Below are 24,192 nucleotides of genomic sequence, written 5' to 3'. Positions count from 1 at the left end.
GTATTGCTAACCCCACTTTGTTTTCCTTTCCAGTTGCATGAAATATTTTATTTTATCCTTTTACTTTCAGTCTATGTGTATCTTTTGTTTTCAGGTAGGTCTCTTGTAGACAGCATATTTATGGGTCATATTTTCTTATCCACGCAGCTACCCTATGTCTTTTGATTGGAGCATTTAAACCATTTACATTTAAGGTTATTATTGATATGTAGTTGTTTATTGCCATCTTTTTTTTAAATCTACATTCCTTTTTTACTAGATTTTTTTCCCCCACTTTGTTGTTTACAGCAGGCCCCTTAACATTTCTTGCAGCATTGATTTGTTTGTGATGAATTCCTTGAAGTTTTTTGCTTGTTTGTTTTTGTTTTGTCTGGGAAGCTTTTTATGTCTCCTTCAATTTTAAAAAATAGTGTTGCTGGATAAAGAAGTTTTGGTTGTAGATTGTAGGTTCTTGTTCTGCATTACTTTGAATATTTCTTGCCATTTTCTTCTGGCCTGAAGTGTTTCTATTGAAAAGGCGGTTATCATTTTTATGGGGATTCCTTTGTAAGTGATTGACTGTTTTTCTATTACAGCTTTTAGTATTCTTTCTTTATCTCTTAGCTTTGGTATTTTGATTATGATGTGTTTTGGTGTGGGTCTTTTTGTGTTCTTTTTTTTTGTATTTTCCTGAAGTTGGAAACAGGGAGGCAGTCAGACAGACTCCCGCATGTGCCTGACCAGGATCCACACGGCATGCCCACCAGGGGGTGATGCTCTGCCCATCTAGGGCATTGCTCTGTTGCAACCAGGGCCATTCTAGCACCTGAGGCAGAGGCCACAGAGCCATCCTCAGCGCCCGGGCCAACTTTGCTTCAATGGAGCCTTGGCTGTGGGAGGGAAGAGAGAGAGAGAGAGAGAGAGAAGAAGGAGAGGGGGAGGGGTGGAGAAGCAGATGGGCGCTTCTCTTGTGTGCCCTGGCCTGGAATCGAACCCGGGACTCCTGCTCGCCAGGCCGATGCTCTACCACTGAGCCAACCGGCTAGGGCCTTTTTGTGTTCTTTTTTAATAGGGATATCTCTGCTTCAGGAACCTGTGTGACTCCTGCATCAATTTAGGGAAATTTTCAGCTATAATTTCTTCAAACAGGTTCTCTTTTCCTTGTTCTTTCTCTTCTCTTTTAGGAACTCCTATTATGTGGATATTGTTTTTCTTCATGTTGTCACAGAGCTGTCTTAGAGTTTCCTCAGAGTTTTTGATTCTCTTTTCTTTTTGCTGTTCTTTCGTGCTTTTGCTTATTTTGTCCTCTAAGTCATTGATTCAGTCCTCTGCTTCATCCAGCTTGCTTTTAAGTCCTTCTTATGTTGTGTTTGTCATTTCTGTCTGGTTCTTTATGATTTCCATGTCCTTTTTGATGTTTACAATTTCTTTATTTAGGTGTTCATTAAGTCCATCTATTGTAGCTTTGAGATAAGCATCCTAACAATCATTATTTTAAACTCTGCATCTGGCAATTTGATTCCTTCCATTTCATCCAGATCTTTTTCTGAGGATTTGTCTTGTTGAAGCATATGACTTATGTTTCTCCATCTTCCCATTGTTTCTGTGTGTGGCTTGCAGGCTTATTTCAGTTGTGGACTCCTTAATTAATAGAGCCACTTTGAAGTCTTGGTTTGTTTGTTTTCAGTTTACTTAACTCAGTGGTAGGCTTGTTTACTGATTTCAGCAGGGGGTTTATTTGAAACTGTATCCAGGAACAGGGTGGGTGTTATCTCTGGGAATCTGAAGGTTGGTTCTGCCAGCTGTTCTCCAGGGGCAGATGCTTTCTCAGCTTCAGTAGGGGGAGGTATAACTCAGATCTCCCTGGAGACCTGAGTTACTGCCCCTCTACCCCACTTTCTGCTTTCAGTTGTGTCTTTCACGCTGATTGGAGCTGGAGAGCTTTCTGGAGGTGGGTCACCTGGAACCACTTTAGTCTTGTGCTGTGAGGAGGGATCCATCCCACCCCCAGGTATGGCTACCTCCACACTGGATGAGTCAGCTTTTCAGGTCTTCCCAGGCATTCCTCTGCCCATTGCTGTCTGTCTCGCTCTCCCCACTTTCCTTTTGGAAGACAAGCCAGTCCTCTCAGCCCTCCTTGTCCTTGGGGTCCTGGAAAGTGGCTGTGAGTGGTATTTCTGCTCTGTCCCTTGAAGGCACTTCTGCCACTTCCCACATACAGAACTTTGCTCTTCTCCCCTCTCAATGCTTTCCATCTGTCTCCTCCAGTCCCTAGATTTCTAGGCTGGGTCTCCAGTTCTAAGACTGAGGGCCTCCTTCTCTCTGGTCTCTCTCCTTGTAAAGAGAGCCCTTCTGGGCTCTCAGCCTGTGCCTCCCCTTGCTCCTGGAAGCAGGGGAGCCCCCACAGCACCCTGTCAATCTCTACCAGGATCGGTATGGATTCTTCTTTGCTCCTTGTTTTTAGAGACCTGTTCTTTTATTCCAAAGTTGGTTTTTCACAATGATTGTTCCTAAATTAATTTGTAATCCCGTTTGGTGGTGTGAGCTGGAATTCTGTGCGTCTGCCTACTTAGCTGCCATCTTCCTTCTCTGTGGTAACGTAGTGGATAAAGCATTGACCTGGAAAGCTGAGATCACTGGCCGGTTCAAATCCCCCAGTTTGCCCTGCCCACCTCGGCTGCCTCATCCCTGCTCAGAGCAGTCATTGCGGTGCCTCCACCAAACATGGAGATCCCTCAGCCCCAATTTTGTGATTTTTAAAAAAAGTATAATATATTGTGAACATTTTCCTCTAATGAAAAATTCTTTCACTGGAGATTTTATTCTTCATAATACTATATGATTTTTAACATATTTCATCTTTTTATTTAGAATTTTAAAAAGAGTTAAGGACAAAAGTTTTAAGGATAAAATGAATTTTTATAATAGAATTTACAAAATAATTAGCATTTTTACTACTTAAAATGTTCAGGCTGTTAAAATAGGGGAGAAACAGCTGAAGGAATCTTTTGAAATGATTAAGGACCTAAGATCCCCATTTAGCTACAGATTGGGTGGTTTTGTGCAATGGTCACTTTTAGCAGCTGCAACATTGCTCAATCCTGGCATATCCCTAGGGGATATTAGGTGCACCTGAGTGACTATTTTAGCTGCAGCCCTGGTTTAAAGGCCGTGCTTGGGCTCCTGGCTGCTCAGACTTGATGGTTCGTCCTGTTTCCTTGCTTCATTTCCCCAAGAATGGTGCAGATCCACTAAAGAGGCTTACAACTGGCTAACAGGCATCTCTTATCCATTTTCCCACGAACCTCTAATAGTTTTAGGACTGGGGGCACTGCTCAGATTCACCTTTTCCAAGATAGAAGTGTCTGGTTTCCATCTTGGAACCATGGGACTGGGTGGAATCTGTTGGAATGTATTTTGAAAAAACAACCTAGATTATTCTAGTGTGTACTCATTTTCAAACTTGTGTTCTGATATGTTTGGAAATTCAATGTACAGGTCAGGTGGTTAACTAAAGACAAAGGCAGAAAGGGAAGAAAAGGAGGCATGGCACTGTTCAGAGAACTTTAGCAATCACCTATTTCTCTCCACCAGTTTACTGCTGAGGCAGATCCAGCCAGAGAAGTGAATTGACTTTTTCAAGATCATTTGATGCTAATACAGAATTCAAGATCCTAATTTTAATTTTTTTTAATCTTCTGTTATTTTTTTATTCATTGGAACATTTTCCTTTTCTCCTTTATGTAGATAGAAATCCAGGATATTTCACTTGTCTCCTTACAGGCCACGTATTTAAGCATAATTTTCCCAAATGATAGAGAATGTGTAGCAGAGAACTCGAGACATGCTTAATGTTCATCAAACTGCTGATCCTGGGGAAAACTTTTTTTAAAAGATAAAAATAATTATGATTATTTTTTTTAACCTCTCAATTCACGAGCTTAATTTTGATTAACATAAAGCAATTTATGAGGTTCATTTTTATTTTAAAAAATTCTAAGTAAATTAAGATCTAGTTTTCTGGTTTTAGATGATGACTCCTCAGGGTAACATACCTTTAAATTAGTTTGATTGAAGCAAGGGCATTTTGCTTTCCAGAGAAAAAGGAGTATGCTCAAATGTGTAAAAACAGCATTTTTACAAATTGCTCTTTTGGGAAACCTGTTATATTATGGAAGTAGGATTTGGTTAATGGTATATATATTTTTTCTTTTTTAATAGTGGTGGTGCTTGAACTTAAATGCCTGCTATTTATAGGTTTTCTAGGTTTTCTTCTTCTTTTTTTTCCCCCTGAAGTTCTGATCTTTAGTAGCAGCTCTAGGCCCTTCATCCTGTAGGGAAGTGGTGCAGATGTGGTTTAGTGTACTTGCCTGATTTCTCACGTTGGTATCCTCATGTGATAAATCTGGATAATAATAATAGCGCTTTCTTATCAGATTTTTGACAAGGATTAAAGGAGGTAGCAAATTTAAGAGGCTTTATATATAATGTACCTGTTCACTAACAGAGAGAACCCACTTTAACAAAGCACACACACATTGTGTACCTTTCTCTGCAGTTCAGAGTGTATCAGTCAGTGCCCTGTTACTGGAAAAAGGTCTTATTCCTGACAATTTTGTCCAACCAAATAAATTAGAATTGCTGTTGTTTGTAGTATAATCACTGATTGCAAAGAAGTACAACCTAATAAAACATTCAGGTAAATTTAAAAACTTTTAAAACTCAATTTTACTTATGAATTGCTTAAGACACCAATGGTTAAAGTAATTTTTGTTTTTGTATTGTTTTTAATTTAATTTAAAAAAAATGTTTATTTATTTTAGAGAGAGAGGGGGGGGGAGAGAGAGAGAGAGAAACAAACATAGATCTGTTCCTGTATATGCCCTGACCGGGGATTGAACTAGCAATCTCTGTATTTCTAGACAATGTTCTAACCAGCTGAGCTATCTGGCCAGGGCTATATGTTGTTTTGATAAAAAATATCTTCATAGAAAGTTTTACTTATTCTAATTATTGGCACTCCCAAGGATTCTGTCATCTGCCTGAAGCGATCAATTCTGCTTTCTTGACTTTAGCTCTTGTGCCCCTGTAATAATTACTTTCAGATAGTTACCTTCAGCTCTCTTTTGAGTTTCCAGTTGCTTTCAAGACATTTCCATGTGGTTCTCCCACGATATCTCCAACTCCACACACACAAGCATCATTATCTCCCATCTTTCCTCACCCCGCCTCACCTGTTTTTCCTCTGCCTTAAATGTGAATGGCATTCGCATAGCCATCCAGATAGTCATCAGAGCCAAACACCCAGAGTCATCCAGACCTCTTTTTCCTTCATCCCTCACTTTCAATTAGTCATGAAGTAATATTGACTCTGCCTCTGAAATACCTTTATGTAGTACTTCTCGTCTCTCTCCATGCCCTCTACCTTAATCAAACCCTCATCTCTCTCCAGGACTATGTTAAGCTTCTAACTGGTCTCTCTGCCACCCCTTCCTCCAACCTGTCCAGGACCGTTGCTATAGTCATATTCCTAAAACCTAAATGGAATGAGCTTTGTCACATGTTTAGAAACTTCTAGCTCCCCATTGACTGTGTAATAAAGTACAACCTCCCTCAGTAGGTAAACAAGACCCACCATGATCTAGAGATGACTCTTTGTCCAAAACTTCTTCCTAACCTCATCTTTTGGCAGTTCTCCCTTTGCATTCCACACTCCATCAGTACCGACCTTCAGTAGTTCTGTGATACTGTGTGGCCATTCTCGCTTCCCTCCTTGCCTTTAAGGCATCATGTCTTTGCCTTAAATGCAGACTCTTCTATTCCTGGTGAATGAAGCTTCTTGACTACCCCTTTTCCCTGTCGTAAGAGTTAATAGGGTCTTCCTTTGTGCTATAAGAATATTTTTATTTTTATTTTCACTGTTTTGAAAATTCTTCATCTAATTGTTAGGCTTTCCCCACTAGACCACCCTCAAGGACAAGAAACTTTTAATCATTTTAGCATTTCCAGTGTTTATCTAGGCCTTGGCCTAGGAAGACATTTAATAAACAATATGAAAAATTATTCATGAAACTTAGGAGTAGAGGAGGAAGCATATACTTAATGGAAGAATGACTCGTTATATCAATTATTTTTTTAAATGGCCTGTGGGAGATGAACTTTGTGTAACTTTGGATGGCAGAGTTAGTCCATAGAGACTTCTGGTTCGGTCATAAAGCACACAGTGAGAACTGAAAACAGCAGTGCCATCCTGCCCTTATTTGGAATCCTGCACTTAAGACCATTTGTGCTATAGTCCTGGCTTAGTCACTAATTTGGTCTTTTCTGGGTCTTCCCTTTTTTTTTTTTATTGACAGAAAAATGGAGATTATAGTTACTTACATCATTGTTTTGAGGACTAATGAAGTGACATTTCAGGGTGTCTAGACTAATGCCTGACATCAAGTAGTGATTCATGTGTGTTCATTGCATTCCAATTAGTCTTCTGTTTCTGGATGATTTTAGTAAAACCTAATCTCATGTTAAATATAAGTAATGTGTGTGCATAAACTGGCACTATTAAATAAAGATATCATTACCTTTTTTTTTTCCTTCAAAGATTTATTCATTGTGCTGATGATTCCCCAGATCCTTGTATGGAATACGAGGTAAGAAACTTTTTTATCTCAATGAAGTTGATAAATCTAGAAAAAGAAGTGTGGAGAATTGCTATTCTTAAGTGAAATGAATGAAATTTTTGGATTAATTTCTCAAGGAACCTATTATCATTGAATTTTGAAATTTATTATGTATAAGCATAAACATATACTATCTATATATAATACTTATAGAAATATATATACACGCACAATATAGTACACAGTCTATACATACAGTTGTCTCTCAGCATCTGTAGGAAATTGGTTCCAGGACTCCTAAGGATGTAAAAACCCAGTCTGGCAAGCCTAGGAAAATGATATTCTTAGCATAATTAAAATAAAAAATGTTGCAAGCAGAATCCTATGCATCATGTGCTCTTGTTTGTATGTATTTAATATATATATATATATATATATATACACACACACACACTGTATATTCATATATTCATAGAATACTTTTGGAAAGTTATATGAGAAATTGATAGAACTGCTTGTCTCTGAGGAGAAGGACAAAGGAATTGAATGAGGAAGATTCACCTTTTATCTTTTTGCATCTTTTTAGTCAACCACAAATATATGTAGTACCTATCTAAAACATTATTTCAATTAAGATTATGCAAATTTTGTAAAAATTTAATATCTATATGCAACGATTGCGTATTTCTTTTTTGCTTCAATAAAAATTATCATAGCCATAAAAAATGTATACAGTGTATACCAGTATCAACTTTTAATAGGTAAGAACAGTGTAATATTTAGTTCAGGGTTCTTTAATAATTAGGTTCTTTTAAAAATAATTGACACTTACATATTTGACCAAGAACACACAGTGATAAAAACTGAAATCAGTGCATTTTAAATTTCTAAGGCATATATGTTTTTTTAAATGTATTTTTAGAAATTTTGAAATTAAATATAATGGAGTGACATTGATTAATAAGAGTACGTAAGTTTCAGGTAAACATTTCTATAGCATTTGAACTATTGATTGCATTGTGTGCCCATCACCCAAAGTCAAATCATTTTCTGTCACCATATAGTTATCCTTCTGAACTCCCCTTCTCCCCAACCCTTCCTCTAGGAAACCATTTCACTTTTATCTATGTCCATGAGTCTCAGTTTTTATATCCCACCTATGTATGATACATATTTGTCCCTCTTTACTCCCTTCCTCCCACCCCTTCACCTACCCCCTTCTCCCTGATAAGGCATATTTTAACCATACAATTTATTTTTATCAAGTGAGAGGCAGGAAGGCAGACAGACTCCCACATTTGCCCCAACCGGGATCCACCCGGCAACCCCTGTCTGGGGTTGATGCTCTGCCAATTTGGGGCCACTGCTCTATTGCTCAGCAACTGAGCTATTTTAGCACCTGAGGTGAGGCCATAGAGCCTTCCTCAGCACCAGGGGCAAATTCATTTGAGCCATGGCTGCAGGAGAGGACGAGAGAGACAGAGAAAGGGAGGGGTAGAGAATCAGATAGTCACTTCTGTGTGCCGTGACTGGGAATCAAACCCAGGACATCCACACACTGGGCTAATGCTCTACCACTGAGCCAACCGGCCAGGGCCATATAGTTTTTTAAGAAAAGCAAGTTATTATCAAAAATCTAAGAATATAAGAAAATATGAACCTACCACCTATATATATCCTCAGAATATTAGCATTTGTGTCTTTAACTTCCTTTTCGTGTGTGTGTGTGTATACACTTTTCATAAAGCTGTTTGCATACTGTTTTTTTCCACTTAAACCATAGTGTGAGCACTTTCCTAGTTCATTAAATCTTTTATGTCATGATTTTTAGTGGCTACTTATTTTATGTATTTACTGTTTTATTTGACATTCTTAAGCACCTGCTAGGTATTATGTACTTGTGTTGGAAACACAGAGTTGAATTGATTCCTTGCCCTTAGAGACATTACTGTTTTGTAAGGATGAGATACTTACATCAGATTATCATAGTACAACGTTGTATATACGTGTTTGCTATAGAATGTCACGTACAGGAAACTGGGAAGCACAGAATGTAGAAAGTGCAACACCGGAGATCCAGACCTGGAAAATGGACCTGGTATTGTTGTGGGATCCCAAAGAAACCATAAAGAAGACCAGACAGAGCAGACATAGCTTTTATTACTTACATACAAGGGAAGCACTGATGGCAGCTGGTTGGTGAAAGTTTTGCACCCTGCTGGGTGACGTTGCAGTTTAAATAGTTAAGCCCTGGGAAGTTATTCAGGCGAAACTTTTTGTTTATGTACAGGTAAGCAGGTGAACAGGACAGAGGGTAAGGTAAATGGTCTGGGCTGTTCTGTATTGTCCCTCCATGATACATATCTGGTGACTCAGTTCCATTGTTTTTAGTAAAACCTTACAGTTTTACTACCGTTTATCTCATGGACTGTGGTCCGGAAATGTGACCGTGGCACCATGTAGCTGGGTAGGGGGAACTCTGCGGGAAGGAAGGCTCCTGAGCCCACTAAGGGATATGGAATGGCACCCAGAGTAATTCAGGTTTCAGCTCACAGGTTTGGGAGGGCAAAGAGTGGTATGCCAGGGTAATGGAGTCTAGAGACACTAGCCATTTATTATGGTTAACACTTTAGAAAAACAGGACTAGTTTTCTCCAAAGGACATTTTAAAAACAGACTCAGGCCTGACCAGGTGGTGGCGCAGTAAATAGAGCGTTGGACTGGGATGCAGAAAGATCCAGGTTCGAGACCCCAAGGTCGCCAGCTTGAGCGCGGGCTCATCTGGTTTAAGCAAAAAGCTCACCAGCTTGGATCCAAGGTCCTGGCTCCAGCAAGGGGTTACTCGGTCTGCTGTAGCCCCATGGTCAAGGCACATATGAGAAAGCAATCAATGAACAACTAAGAAGTCGCAACGCGCAACGAGAAACTAATGATTGATGCTTCTCATCTCTCTCCGTTCCTGTCTGTCTGTCCCTGTCTATCTCTGCCTCTGTAAAAAAAAAAAAAAAAAAAAAAAACAGACTCAGAAGCATATATTTGTCGACTGTTCTACTTATAAAATTACAGCAATCCGATAATATATGAATAGTATACTAAGTAATTAATTACAGTAAGAAGACTTAAACTACTGATAGAATTGGTTTACTTTAAAATAATGGCAACACGTAATGATTTTTTGTAATAAGCCATAATAATAATTTTATCAGACTACATATTATAGAATGGTGGTTAAAATACATAATTTGAAATTATTGAGTTTTTTTATCTTCTTAAAGGAGTTAAGAACATATGAATTACAGGGCAACTTATAGCACAGCCATAATAAAATCTGACTTCATCATCCTTGGGGTTGTATTAGGTTGGACCTCTCAAAACAATAAATAAATGTCAAAAATGTGTTTTGCCATAGAGAGTTTAACACAATTTCGCATTTATTAGGCTAATAGATCACAACTATATTTCCTACATCTCACATTAATGTTCTCTAACCCCTCTTTTAAAAAGATAATAATAATTGCAGTTGTTAAGACGTAGTCTGGGCCCTGGCCGGTTGGCTCAGCGGTAGAGCGTCGGCCTAGCGTGCGGAGGACCCGGGTTCGATTCCCGGCCAGGGCACATAGGAGAAGCGCCCATTTGCTTCTCCACCCCTCCGCCGCGCCTTCCTCTCTGTCTCTCTCTTCCCCTCCCGCAGCCAAGGCTCCATTGGAGCAAAGATGGCCCAGGCGCTGGGGATGGCTCTGTGGCCTCTGCCCCAGGCGCTAGAGTGGCTCTGGTCGCAACATGGCGACGCCCAGGATGGGCAGAGCGTCGCCCCCTGGTGGGCGTGCCAGGTGGATCCCGGTCGGGCGCATGCGGGAGCCTGTCTGACTGTCTCTCCCTGTTTCCAGCTTCAGAAAAAAAAAAAAAAAAAAAAAAAAAAGACGTAGTCTGGGCATAAAATTGTCTATTACATCAGTAAATATCCTCTTGTTATATATAGTTGTGTTACATTTTTTCTACAGCTTGTTCTTCGAAAATGGTGTGAATTAATTCCTGGGGCTGAGTTCCGGTGTTTTGTCAAGGAAAACAAGCTTATTGGTGAGAATTTTTGCCCTTGAAAGTAATTGTTAAAAGAAGACAAGCATTTGATGGAAGGAAATTTCCAGTAATTAGGACAGGGGTAATAATCAGTCTTTATCTTAGACTCTTCTTCTAACCAGTTGGTACTGACTTTCTGGAATGCTATACTGACAAGGACCCTGAGGCCATATTCAGTTTCCATGGAACATGGTATTGTCAATTTGTCATGTCTGTATGGATTCTGGAGATAAAGTGAGGGTCTTTATTCTTCCCGACTTAGGATATGTCTAATATTACCTGCTTTCTTGGACTTTCCTAAGTATTGCTAGCTGTATACTGCTTATTTTAAGCATCATAAAAAGCCAAGTTGCCTGGCGGGGCGGTGGCACAGTGGATAGAGCATCAGACTGGGATGCGGAAGACCCAGGTTCGAGACTCCAAGGTCGCCAGCTTGAGCACGGGCTCATCTGGTTTGAGCAAAAGCTCATCAGTTTGGAACAAAGGTCTCTGGCTCGAGCAAGGGGTTACTCAGTCTGCTGAAGGCCCGCGGTCAAGGCCCATATGAGAAAGCAATCAATGAATAACTAAGGTGTCGCAACGAAAAAAAAAACTAATGATAGATGCTTCTCATCTTTCTCTGTTCCTGTCTGTCCCTATCTATCCCTCTCTCTCAGTCTCTGAAAAAAAACCCAAAAACCAAGTTATTTGATTTTATTATTTTTGTTTAGAAAATTAAATTTAATAGGGTGACATTGATCAATAAGAGTACATAGGTTTCAGCTAAACATTTCTATAGCATTTGAACCGTAGTGTTGTGTGCCCATCACCCAAAGTCAAATATTTTCTTTCACTGTATAGTTGTCCCTCCTGACTGCCCTCCTCGCACCCCTCCCTTACATACCCCTCCCCCTGGAAACCACTTCACTTTTATCTATGTCCGTGAGTCTCAGTTTTATATATAGTTCTTAGAAAATCCAAGTTTTTAAAACATTTATTTTCTGTCATTGGGATACTGTTTATTAGTCTATCAAGGGAAAATATGTAGACAAATAAATGTATTATTTGAAAAGCCACCCATTTTCTTTCCTCTCATGTTATTATTTGCTGTGCTTGATTCAAGTTAAACATTGCAGGTAATTTACTCTTTTTTGGTCTCAGCACCTTTTCTGTGAACTAAAATTTATCTTCAACCAAGAAAAGTGTGATTTGAATAGAATCAAGTCAACACTACTTATTTATTAAGTATAATGTTGACATTTATTACTTTACATAAAAGAAATGGGCTGTTTGAATTTATCACATTTTTAGATAGTCCTGGAAAAGCTGCACTTTTAAGAGGGGAGCATATCAACATGTGGTTAAGGAATTGGGTGGAAGCCCTTCTTTCAGAACAGAGAGCCTTTTCCTAGGCTGAGAGCAAATTGAGGGAGTTCTTCTAATCGTCTCTTTAGTTTATTTAGAATGACATCTTTATGTCACTCTAAAGAAAAGGATGTTCACTTTTCCAAGGCTTGAAACATCTGGCTTGTGAAGGCAAGGTAGCATGTATAAACAGGAAAAATAGAGTGCTTCTATGAAATATAGTATTAATATTGAAGACACATGGTGATGAGTATTTTATATTTTCCCAAAGAAAGTGCAGAGAATGCCAATTTATAGAAAATTCATTGGAAAAATAAAAGAAAAGCAATTGGCCTGACTTGTGGTGTGCAGAGGGATAAAGTATCAATCTGGAATGCTGAGGTTGCCGGTTCGAAACTCTGGGCTTGCCTGGTCAAGGCACATACGGGAAACAACTACTTCAAGTAGATGTTTCCTGCCCCCCCCATCTAAAAATCAATTAAAAAAGAAAAAAGGAATAAAAGCAATTGACTATGTGTGCACATTTAAAATTGGTTCTTTCATTTTTTACATAATAGGCATTTTTAAATTACTTTTCCATAATATTAAATAAAAATAACTACTATCTCTAAAGTAAGAATGCATGGCAATAGAACTTCAAGATTCACCTATCTGTATGAACCTTTACAACTGATATTTCTATAAGATGCTAAATAATGTATAATTCGATCAAAATTCATCTGCTTGGTCTTCTGATCTATTTTAATGGTTCTGTCAAGAGTTTTAAATCACATTTTTGATGTTATTGAAAAAACTGTAATGTAATAATGGAATATAAAATATTTTCTTGTCAGCTATTTCTCAAAGGGACTACACACAATACTACGATCATATTTCTAAACAAAAGGAAGAGATTTGCCGGTGCATACAAGACTTCTTCAAGAAACACGTGCAGTATAAATTCTTAGATGAAGACTGTGAGTATTTTTTATTGACTCAGTAAAATGAAATGAAATATATAGTGTTACTGGACATTATTTCACAGTAGCATATATTGAAAGATGAGATTTGAAACACTAGTTTAAGTGTTTTACTCTATTATTATTTGGTATTGCTAATGGTTTCCATGTTAATTTTATCTTATCTAATCAGAGTCCCTTTTTAAATACTGAGGGTTTTTTCTCCTACTGTTTTAAATATTTTATTCTCCATTTCTTTCTTTTTTTTTAATTTTTTTCGTTTTCTGAAGCTGGAAACCGGGAGAGACAGTCAGACAGACTCCCGCATGCGCCCGACCGGGATCCACCCGGCACGCCCACCAGGGGGTGATGCTCTGCCCCTCTGGGGCGTTGCTCTGCCGAGACCAAAACCACTCTAGCACCTGGGGCAGAGGCCAAGGAGCCATCCCCAGCCCCGGGGCCATCTTTGCTCCAATGGAGCCTCGGCTGCTGGAGGGGAAGAGAGAGACAGAGAGGAAGGAGGGGGTGGGAGTGGAGAAGCAAATGGGCGCTTCTCCTATGTGCCCTGGCCGGGAATCGAACCCGGGTCCCCTGCACGCCAGGCCTACGCTCTACCGCTGAGCCAACTGGCCAGGGCTATTATCCATTTCAAAGGGTGTATCTATAGAGGACAAAATGCTTCCCTTATTTGGACTGAATTAGCTGGACAATTGATCTATCTTACTAGATTTTTTTTTTATTGAAATGATCAGATAGCACCATTTATATAGTAAATATTTGTCAGTTGATTTTAAGAATTGAAAGTATTGTGTATGAGAGAGTGGCAGATTTGGTTTTCAAAAAAGATTAGTCATGCCATAAATGTAGCTAGATTTTACGCTTTTCTACTATAAATCTTATTTCATTTCCCATCCCCAATGATTGGTGCCGCTCTTACTAGTACATTGAACCAGTTTATAAAAGTGAACTCTTGAGATGCTATTGGTGTTCGGTTTGAGTTTTTAAATATAAGAGATTGCCCTGGCCTGATAAATCAGTTAGTTCGAGCATTGTCCCGAAGTGCAGAGGTTGCCAGTTCCATCCACTGTCAGGGCACATGCAGGAGCAGCTTGATGTTCTTGTTTCTTTCTCCCTGCCTCTGTGTCTAAAATCAATAAAGTAAATATTTTAAAAAGGAAATATAAGGGATTATGGCTAAGGGTAGAGAAAGGGAGAACAAAATTATGTAAATAAAACATTGCAACATGCCTTTTATTATATATATATATATATATATATATATATATATATATATATATATATATATTCCCCCCCCCCCGAAGTGAGAAGCAGGGAGGCAGAGAGACAGACTCCTTCCTGCATGTACCCGACCAGGATCCACACAACAAGCCCACTAGGGGGCGATGCTCTGCCCATCTGGGGCATTGTTTCCTTGCAACCAGAGCCATCTTAGTGTCTGAGGCAGAGGCCATGGAGTCATCCTCAGCACCCGGGCTGACTTTGTTCCAGTGGAACATTGGCTGTGGGAGAGGAAGAGAGAGATAGAGAGAAAGGAGAGCGGGAAGGGTGGAGAAGCAAATGGGTGCTTCTCCTGTGTGCCCTGGCCGGGAATCGACTCTGAAACTTCCACATGCCAGGCCGACACTCTACCACGAGCCAATTGGCTAGGGCTGCAACATGCCTTTTTATGATTGAAGTTTGAGATATAGAAGTATGAAGTCCTTCAGGTCAGTTATATTCTGCTATTGAAGTAACTAATAATAAAATACATTTTAATTTTCAAAAGAAGGCTTAGATCATGCAAATAGTAGTTTATTATTAACTTTGAGTTTTTTCTTCCTTACAGTTGTATTCGATATATATAGAGACAGTAGGGTAAGTAAAAACTGTGTTTGATCATACTTTTAAATCAGGGCTGATCTTATAAGTGGACTGCATAGCTATTATGTATGTAAATAGCCCACTGCTCAAAAAATATTTTCTCAAACTAAGGTGTTTGAAATTCACAGTGGTCAGGAAACTTGCCTTAAAATATACTTAACACAGGAGACATAATATCTTCAATAATTATGTACTACAAACTTACAGATCTGACACCATATATGGTTATTACAAATATTATTGACTGTATTCCCTATGCTGTGCTTTACATCCCCATGACTTTTTGTAACTGGAAATTTGCACATTTTAATCCCTGCCCCTTCTCCCCCAGGGCCCTCTCATCTGGCAGCCATCAGTTTGTTCTCTGCATCTCTGAGTTTGTTTTTGTTCTGTTTATTTATTTAAGTGGTATTTGTCTTTGTCTGACTTATTTCACTTCACATAATACCCTTTAGGTCCATTCATGTTGTTGCAAATGATAACATTTTATTTTTTATGGCCAACTAATATTTTTTTGTATATATGTACCACAGCATTTTTATCCATTTGTTTATCGATGGACCTTAGGTTGCTTCCATATCTTGGCTATTATAAATAATGCTGCATTAAACATAGGGGTATATATGTCTTTTTGAATAAGTGTTTTGAATTTCTTCAGATAAATACCCAAAAGTGCAATTTCGTGGTAGTTCTGTTTTGAATTTTTTGCATAACTTCCATATTGTTTTCTATGGCTACACCAATTTACAAACCTATCAACAATACACTAGAGTTCCCTTTCCTTTACATTTCTTTAAGATTTTTATTTTATTGATTTTAGGGTGTGGTGGGGGGAGAGAAAGAAAGAAAGGGTGAGAAGGAAGTATCAACTGGTAATAGTTGCTTCTCAAATGTGCCCTGACCAGGCAAGCCTGGGGTTTCAAGCTAGCAACCTCAGCACTCCAGGTCTGTGCTCTATTGCCTGTGCCTCTACAGGTCAGCCTCTTTTCTCTACATCTTTGCCAACACTTGTTATTTGTTGATTTATTGATGGTAGCTGACAGGTGTGAGACGGTATCTCTTTGAGGTTTTAACTTTAGACATTATTAATTTAACAAATGGCTAAATGGCCACCTTTTGTCCCACTTTTTACTTTTTTCAGGAGTTTGGATTGGCTTAAAATAGTTCAGTTTGCATACTTAAATGTGGCTAGAAATTTGTCATTTGATAATTATTTTTAATAAACTAAAAGATCTTTAGCATGACTTCAGTCACTTTTATCTTTAGACTTAAGATGAAGATAATAGTAATTTTTACTTATTTTATTGATTTTAGGGAGAAAGAGGAAGGGAGAGAGAAACATTGATTTATTGTTCCACTTATTTATGCATTCATTGGTTGATTCTTGTATATGCCTTGACAAGGGATCAAACTGCAACCTTGGTGTATTGGGCTGACATTCTAACCACCTGAGCTACCAGCCAGGACTATTATTTAAATTTTAAAAGTGATGGAAACATCTATAATCAAAAAGAAAACAAAAACCTGAATAAATCCTAGAGCAGAGATTTTACTGTCAAGACATAAAACTTTTTTCAGAAATTTAGTCACTGAATGTCCTGTGATTAGTGTTTATTGACCTAGCTTCCTGGTCGGCAAACCATGACTCGCAGGCCACATGCGGCTCTTTGGCCCCTTGAGTGTGGCTCTTCCACAAAATACCACGTGTGGGTGCTACCTCGATAAGGAATGTACCTACCTATATAGTTTAAGTTTAAAAAATTTGGCTCTCAAAAGAAATTTCAATCGTTGTACTGTTGACATTTGGCTCTGTTGACTAGTGAGTTTGTTGACCACTGACCTAGATGTTAAGAAGACAGTAGATGTGTTTTCCAAATATGCGGCCCATATGTTTTCAAATGTTACCCACATATTTTGCATTACATCAGGCTCATTGGAGTGATGTTTGTGATACCTTTGAATCATTCTTCGGACAAAAGGATTTGGCTCATGTAGTCATGTCTTCAAATATACTTATTCTCTTCAGCCAAATCACTTATTATTTTCATCTTTCTGCTGATGCCATCCTTCTAACAAGCTTTGGGATCAGAAAGAGGAGTTATTAATTGAGATTTAGTAAACAAGAGGGATATTCCTTGGCAAAGTTTCAACTTGGTGAAAACAAACCTCAGAAAAAGAATGTAGCCCTGGCCAGGGGGTTCTGTGAGTAGAGTGTCATCCTGATGCACTAAAGTATGAGTTCGATTCCTAGTCAGGGCACATACGAGAGGCCAGTGAGTATACAACTAAAGGGAACAATGAGTTGATGATTTCTCTCTCCCTTCTCCCCTCTCTCCCTTCCTCTCTCACTCTTTTCCTTCCTGTCTCTCTCACTCAAATCAATGGAAGTTTTTTGTTTTGTTTTTTTAAAAAGGAAAGGAAGGAAAAGGATGTGGAGCCATGTGATAGAATAGATAGAAACCTGAGCTGATAAACAGAAGCCCAAGGCTCTAGTCTCCCCACTCTGCTTTTAATGGATAGACACTGGCCACATCCAAGCACTCAGGTGGCCAGCATCTATCAAGGGCGTATAATGTGTCAGATGCCATCCTTCTAACAAGCTTCTACCAAGAAGCTTCCAACCAGATGATCTCATGACCTTGAGGAGCTTAATCTTCAAGACTTGAAACCCAGGGAATTGGAGTGATAACAAGCTAGATCACATCCATCCATTAGTGAGTAAACCTAGCTGTTTGTCCTGAATGTGCAACTCAGAAGAGCTTTATTCTCATTTAATCCGCATACCCTGTGAGGTATGTATTATTTGTTCCCATTTTATAGCTATTAAAACTGAAGCAATTATATGCTAATGCAGTTATGTTAATATAATTTTAAAATTGGAATTTGCCAGTCTCTTAGTATTTCCCTGGCAAATGTTTGAGATGTACATAAGTAATTACTGCTATGATCTTACACAGCTGATAGTTGTATTGTTGGGCAGATAAAATATATTACGCTCACTTTGTTAAAGATGGTGCTGCCCACATGGAAGCCCGTCGCCAGGTGATTGCTTGGGATGGGCATGATTATGTTAATATGTATTGGGGGAGGGCTTTCACACCAAAAGGTTTTAAAAGAGAAGAGTGATTACGTTCTAGGAGGAGCCCATGCTGTAGGAGAGCAGAGAAAGGCCCGGAGAGGCAGCCAAGATGGCAGAATGCTGAAGGAGAAGCCAGTTTATGTAGAGTTTGTGCAGAGAGAAGGAAGGAGATGGGAAACAGAAGTGAATAAGGCTGGTGAGGGTAGACATCTTTGATTCTAGGAAACTTGGATAAGTCAGTAGCTTTGTGAGCGCTGAATGAGTGGGTTTTGGAGCCCAGTGTGTATTTGTACTTGCCCGCCAGGTGCAAGCTAGGATTAAAGCTAATAGCCCCCCAGTTCTTGGCTCCGTTGTTTCATTACCGACTTTCTGAATCTAATGCCAACCTGCACGCACCAGCCGGCTGGGATAGTGGTCATGGCTACTGGCTTTACATGTATATTTTTGTGTTTTTGTTTTGAGAGAGAGAGAGGAAGGGAGAGAGAAAAGCATCAACCTGTTGCTCCACTTTAGTTGTGCATCCATTAACTGCTTCTCAGATATGCCTTGATTGGGGATTGAACCAGCAACCTCGAGCTTGAGCCGGTACCCCGCTTGAGTTGGGAACCTCGGGTTTTGAACCATGATCTTGGTGCTCCCAGCAGCGCTCTTTCCATTGCACTGCCACTGGTCAGGCTGTTGTATGTTTTTAAAGTGAGAAACATGCTGGTATAAGCATCCTGACAATTTCTGAGAAGATTTAAACCATGATGTAAAGCTCATATGCATTTAGTCAGTGGCACTTGTAACACCATCTGTTAGGCACTTTATTAAATATGTAATTTTATCACTCTTGTAGAAAACTAACTCCTTTTTCATGGCCTCTTATATAAATGTAATTAAAATGTGTGTGGGCTTGGCAATATGTATATATATATTTTTTACAGTTGCAATATTCTTCATTTATTTCTCAAGAATGACTCTTTTTTAAAAAACATGGTGGAACCCATTGTTGAGGTAGCAACATGAAAATCACAGCAAGATTTGAGCTTGGACAGATCAGAGAGCAATTGACTATTCACATATGCCCAACTGTCCCGAACTAGCAGGACTCCTAAATGTTTTGCAGGTCTCGGGTGGGAGCTGCGGTGGATTAGAAAATAAACACAGAAAGGAAAAGGATGAGATTGGGAGGACCCATTGCACAGCTGATGGCTTGCAAGAGCAAATCTCCACCCCCAAACCACTTTATTTATAAGGCAATGCAAAGTCATTAACAAAACAAACAAATCTTAGATACAAAGTCACATTTCTGAGGGAAACCAAGAGTTCTCCCAAGTGCAGAATTCCCCCCCCCCCCAGAACATTTTAACTTCACAAAACAAAGAATAAAAAGAAAACTGCCTCCAGTCTCTTCACAAACATGGGGGATACAAAACCAGCAGTCTCATAATTAACATGAAAGTGTAAGAGAGGCATAGCCATTTGCAACTTAATCAAATAATCAGAGATTTGTGGGGAAGAGTTTATCCTCTTGGCTTAAGTCACTACACTGCTAGGATCTTTGTCAACTGGCAGTCTCCCACACCTCACCTTGTCTTGCTACCCTGTTAATAGCATGTTATTTTAAGCCCCAAGAATGGCTTTAGGGCACCAAGGAGGAAAAATTAGCAATGATATAAGTTAAAATGTATATTCTCAACTTGACTCTTTGTTCAGACTGTGTGATTATATGTGTTTGCTATTTTCTTTCCTTTTTTAAAAAAATTTTATTTAAAAAATTAAATTTAATAGGGTGACATTGGTCAACAAGAGAACATAGATTTTGGGTAAACTTTTCCACATCATTTGGACAGTCGATTATGTTGTATACCCATCACCCAAAGTCAGATTATCCTCCATCACCTTATGTTTGTCCCTCTTTATTCATCTCCCCCTTCCCCCATTCAGCTTGACAACATTTTGATGTGTCTGCTTTTGTACTGTGGCTAGCAAGTTGACTCAATGCTGATAGAGTCTGATGTCATGTATGTAAAGCCATAACCCCTCCCGTTCAGTAGGTCTGGGATGGGGCGTGGGGATATGTATTGTAAGATGCTCTTCAAATGATGCTAATGCACCACTAGAATTTAGATTTACTGCAGTAGACTCTTGAAAAATTATTTTAGTCCCCTAATATTATTCTTTTGTTACAATGTCTGATGTAAAGCCAGTAGCCACGGCTACCATCACAGTCGCTTGGCCCATGCAGGTTCACATTTGATTCGGAGAAATGGTAATGACAGTAATGAAACAATGGAGCGAAGAACTGGTGGGCCATTAGCTTTAATCCTAGCTTGCACCCGGTGGGCAAGAAATACACACAGTGGGAAAACACTTCCCTTTTCATTCAGAGCTCCCAAAGCCACTGACTTATCCAAGTTTCCTAGAATCAAAGGTTTCTAGCTCACCAGCCTTATTCACCTGTTTCCCATCTCCTCCTCTCTGCACAAACTCTGCACTAACTGGCTTCTCTTTCAGCATTTTGCCATCTTGGCTGCTTCTCCTGGCCTCCTCCTTTCTCTGCTCTCCTCTCTAATGCTAAACTAATCTCAGGAACTGAGAGAGCAAGCTCCCAGTCTGCCCCACTTTGTAGTGCAAAAATCAAGACCTTTAATCCAATATACAAAATAGGGAAGTCTTATACAAAGTCACTTATCTGAGCCATGGTGGGATTGTACCACTCCACATCAAAAAGGGTGGGAAAGGCTTAGTTCTAAAACCAAGCCCCAGGCTACAAGGATCCTGCCTGCCCACAGCCTGCCCCAACACACATTAATATCACCTGGGCGACAGGCTTCCACGTGGGCAGCACCATCTTTAACAAAGTGAGCATAATATATTTTATCTGCCCAACATCTGATCTTGAGTATTGAATATTGTTAACACTGGCTTTGCTACTTGGTTACTTTCTTATAACTGTTCTTTGTGAAAAGTCTGCAATACAAAATTAGATATATACAATTTAGAAATCTGCGATACAGTGAGAACACGAAAAGTGAACCGCAACATGGTGAGGGGCAACTGTATATTCTTTCATAGTAAATTTCTTAAGCCCTTGGCTGGAAAAGCTTTTGTTTACCCCAGGGGTCCCCAAACTTTTTACACAGGGGGCCAGTTCACTGTCCCTCAGACCATTGGAGGGCCGGACTATAAAAAAAAACTATGAACAAATTCCTATGCACACTGCACATATCTTATTTTAAAGTAAAAAAACAAAACAGGAACAAATACAATATTTAAAATAAAGAACAAGTAAATTTAAATCAACAAACTGACCAATATTTCAATGGGAACTATGCTCTTCTCACTGACCACCAATGAAAGAGGTACCCTTCCAGAAGTGCGGCGGGGGCCGGATAAATGGCCTAAGGGGGCTGCATGTGGCCTGCGGGCTGTAGTTTGGGGACCCCTGGTTTACTCTCATGCATGATGATAGGCTTAGCTGGGAACAAAATTTTCAGTTGACCAGTTTGGTTGCCTCAGCACTTTGAAAACCTTGCTCCATTGCTGTTTGGCTTTTTTTCTTTTTTGGGTCATGCTTTCTAGGTCTAAGAATTTATTTGCTTTGTTAATTGTGGAGAATTCTCAGCTATCTTTTCAAGTATCACCTCTTTTTTTTTTCTATCTTTTGGCTTTTGGAAATCTATTTACAGGTTGATATTTAGAGATTCTCATTTTATCCTCATGTCTCTTGACTTCACATTTTCCACTTCTTTCTCTCTCTGTACTGTGGTCTGTAATTTTGTCAGCTGTATCTTCCAGTCTACTAGTTCTCTTTCAGCTACCTCTGATCTGATATGTTTAACCTATTCACTAAGTTTCAAATTATATCAGGTACATTTTTCATTTCTGTAGGTTCTATTTGGTTACTTTTTAAGTCTGCCTATTTTTTTCATAGTATCTTGTGTTTCAGGGTTTTGCTTTTTTTTATATTTTCAATCATTTAAGACTACTGATTTATTTGCTTAGGTTTTTTGGGATATAATTTATGTCAAGTTGAATTTATCTTTTTTAGTATATAGTTCTATGAACTTAAAAAACACATCTAGTTGTAAACCACTACTACAATGACAATGTAGAATGCTTCACTTACTGAAATTTCCTCATGACCCTCTCTGCAGCCTAGCCCCTGGAAAACTGCTATGCAAACCTACTGAGTTAGTTTTAAGCTTTTAATTGGTAATACATTCACATTGCTTAAAAATTAAATTGATGTGGGCCCTGGCCGGTTGGCTCAGTGGTAGAGCATCAGCCTGGCATGCGGAAGTCCCGGATTCGATTCCCGGCCAGGGCACACAGGGGAAGCGCCCATCTGCTTCTCCACCCCTCTCCCTCTCCCTCCTCTCTGTCTCTCTCTTCCCCTCCCGCAGCCGAGGCTCCATTGGAGCAAAGATGGCCCGGGCGCTGGGGATGGCTCCTTGGCCTCTGCCCCAGGCGCTAGAGTGGCTCTGGTCGCAACAGAACGTCGCCCCTGGTGGGCGTGCCAGGTGGATCCCGGTCGGGCGCATGCGGGAGTCTGTCGGACTGTCTCTCCCTGTTTCCAGCTTCAGAAAAAAATACAAAAAAAAAAAAAAATTAAATTGGTGTGAAAATATACATAGAAACCCCTGACCTTCTGCTCTCTTGCAAGTTCATTTTTATTAATTTCTTACATATCTGTCTAGTAAGTCTTGATTAAAAACAAGCAATACATTTATTTTTTTCATTTTCTTACACATAGTTAGCATATGATATATAGTCTGCACGTTGCTTTTTTGAAAAACATTTTTTATAAATTCTTTTCTTGGAGAGCCTTACTATTTCTTACAATGAAACAATCTATTTCATTCTTTAGATACACTGTATAATTTGCTTAGCTACTTCCCTAGGGATGAACACATACATTGTTTCTAGGCAAATTATGCTGTGGTGAGCATCCCAAATACATGTTGTTTCATACATGTACTAGTATAGCTACAGGGTAAATTCTTAGAAGTGGGATTGCTAGCTCAAAAGGCTAAATGCATTTTAATTTTGATATATATGGTGGTTTGCCCTCTGTAGAAACTGCAACAAGTAACCCTACTGGGAATGTGTCTGGATATTTCCTCAAAGTTTGCCAACAGAGGACATGGTCAAACTTTCTAGCATTTTGTTGTTGTTTTGGTAGATGAAGTAATGTTTTTTTTTAATATTTTAATTTTTGTTTTTCTTGTACGTGAGAATACATTTTATCTTTCATATACATAGAGTCATTTCTGTGAACTCTTGCTTTATTTCTTTTCCATTTTTCCCTATTGTCTTACTTATTTTCCTTCAAAATATAGGAGTTCTTGATGTATATAGAAATGAGGCCTTTGGGATTATCCTGCTTTTGTCATGAAGATCAAATATGTTATTTTTTAATGACTTCTGAATTTGAGTCATAATTTAAAAAAATATACCTCACTTTTTTCCAGATATTTTATGACTTATTGCTTGTACCTTTAAATCAGCGGTTCTCAACCTGTGGGTCGCGACCTCGGCGGGGGGTCGAACGACCAAAACACAGGGGTCGCCTAAAGCCATTGGAAAATACATATTTATTATACAATACATTTTTAAATAAAATATGTATTTCCGATGGCCTTAGGCGACCCCTGTGTTTTGGTCGTTCAGACCCCCGCCGGGGTCGCAACCCACAGGTTGAGAACCGCTGCTTTAAATCTTTGACCTGGCCCTGGCCAGTTTGCTCAGTGGATAGAGCATTGGCCCGGCATGCAGATGCTGTAGGTTCAGTCCCTGGTCAGGACGCACATGAGAAGCCACCATCTGCTTCTCTTCCCCTCCATCTCCTCTCTCTCTGTCTTGTCCTCTCAGAGTGGCTTGATTGGTCTGAGTGTTGTCCAGTCAGTGGCTCAGTTGGTCTGAGCATTAGCTTCAGGCGCTGAGGATAGCTGGGTTGGTCCAGCATAAGCCCCAGATGGAGGTTGCCCGGTGGACCCCAATCCGGGTGCATGCTGGAGTCTGTTTCTCTATCTCCCCTCCTCTCACTTCAAAAAAAAATAAGTAAATCTTTGATCTATTTGGCACTTGTTCTGGTATACACAAAGTAGCTTTGTCTTTTTCTGGATTTTTACCCAGTTGTCCTAACACCAATATCTTTCTATTGCCCTTTAGATTGATGATGATTATCCTCAGTTCTTGGGGCTTTAACCTCAGGTGTTCTATTTGTATATTCTCATGTTGATTATTTCCTTTTGGTTTTGTAAACTAGTGTATTTATTTTACCACGAGTT

At 39.3% G+C, this 24,192-nt stretch overlaps 1 protein-coding gene across 3 annotated transcripts in view; it reads left to right on the top strand.

Moving 5' to 3' along the window:
• Positions 1-24,192, top strand: part of CDC123 (cell division cycle 123) — a 77,270-nt gene that overhangs the window by 38,963 nt on the left and 14,115 nt on the right. For all 3 annotated transcript variants that reach the window (XR_010725658.1, XM_066233118.1, XM_066233116.1), the window contains 4 exons: positions 6,578-6,626; positions 10,597-10,672; positions 12,850-12,972; positions 14,801-14,829. Coding sequence is in view for 2 of the 3 variants with exons in the window: in XM_066233118.1 (XP_066089215.1) it covers positions 6,578-6,626; positions 10,597-10,672; positions 12,850-12,972; positions 14,801-14,829 (277 nt within the window). In the remaining variant the exon portion in view is untranslated. The remainder of the gene's footprint in view (positions 1-6,577; positions 6,627-10,596; positions 10,673-12,849; positions 12,973-14,800; positions 14,830-24,192) is intronic.

The sequence above is a fragment of the Saccopteryx bilineata genome, chromosome 5, assembly GCF_036850765.1.
Source record: "Saccopteryx bilineata isolate mSacBil1 chromosome 5, mSacBil1_pri_phased_curated, whole genome shotgun sequence".
NCBI lineage: Eukaryota > Metazoa > Chordata > Mammalia > Chiroptera > Emballonuridae > Saccopteryx > Saccopteryx bilineata.
This window is presented reverse-complemented; position numbering and strand designations above follow the sequence as displayed.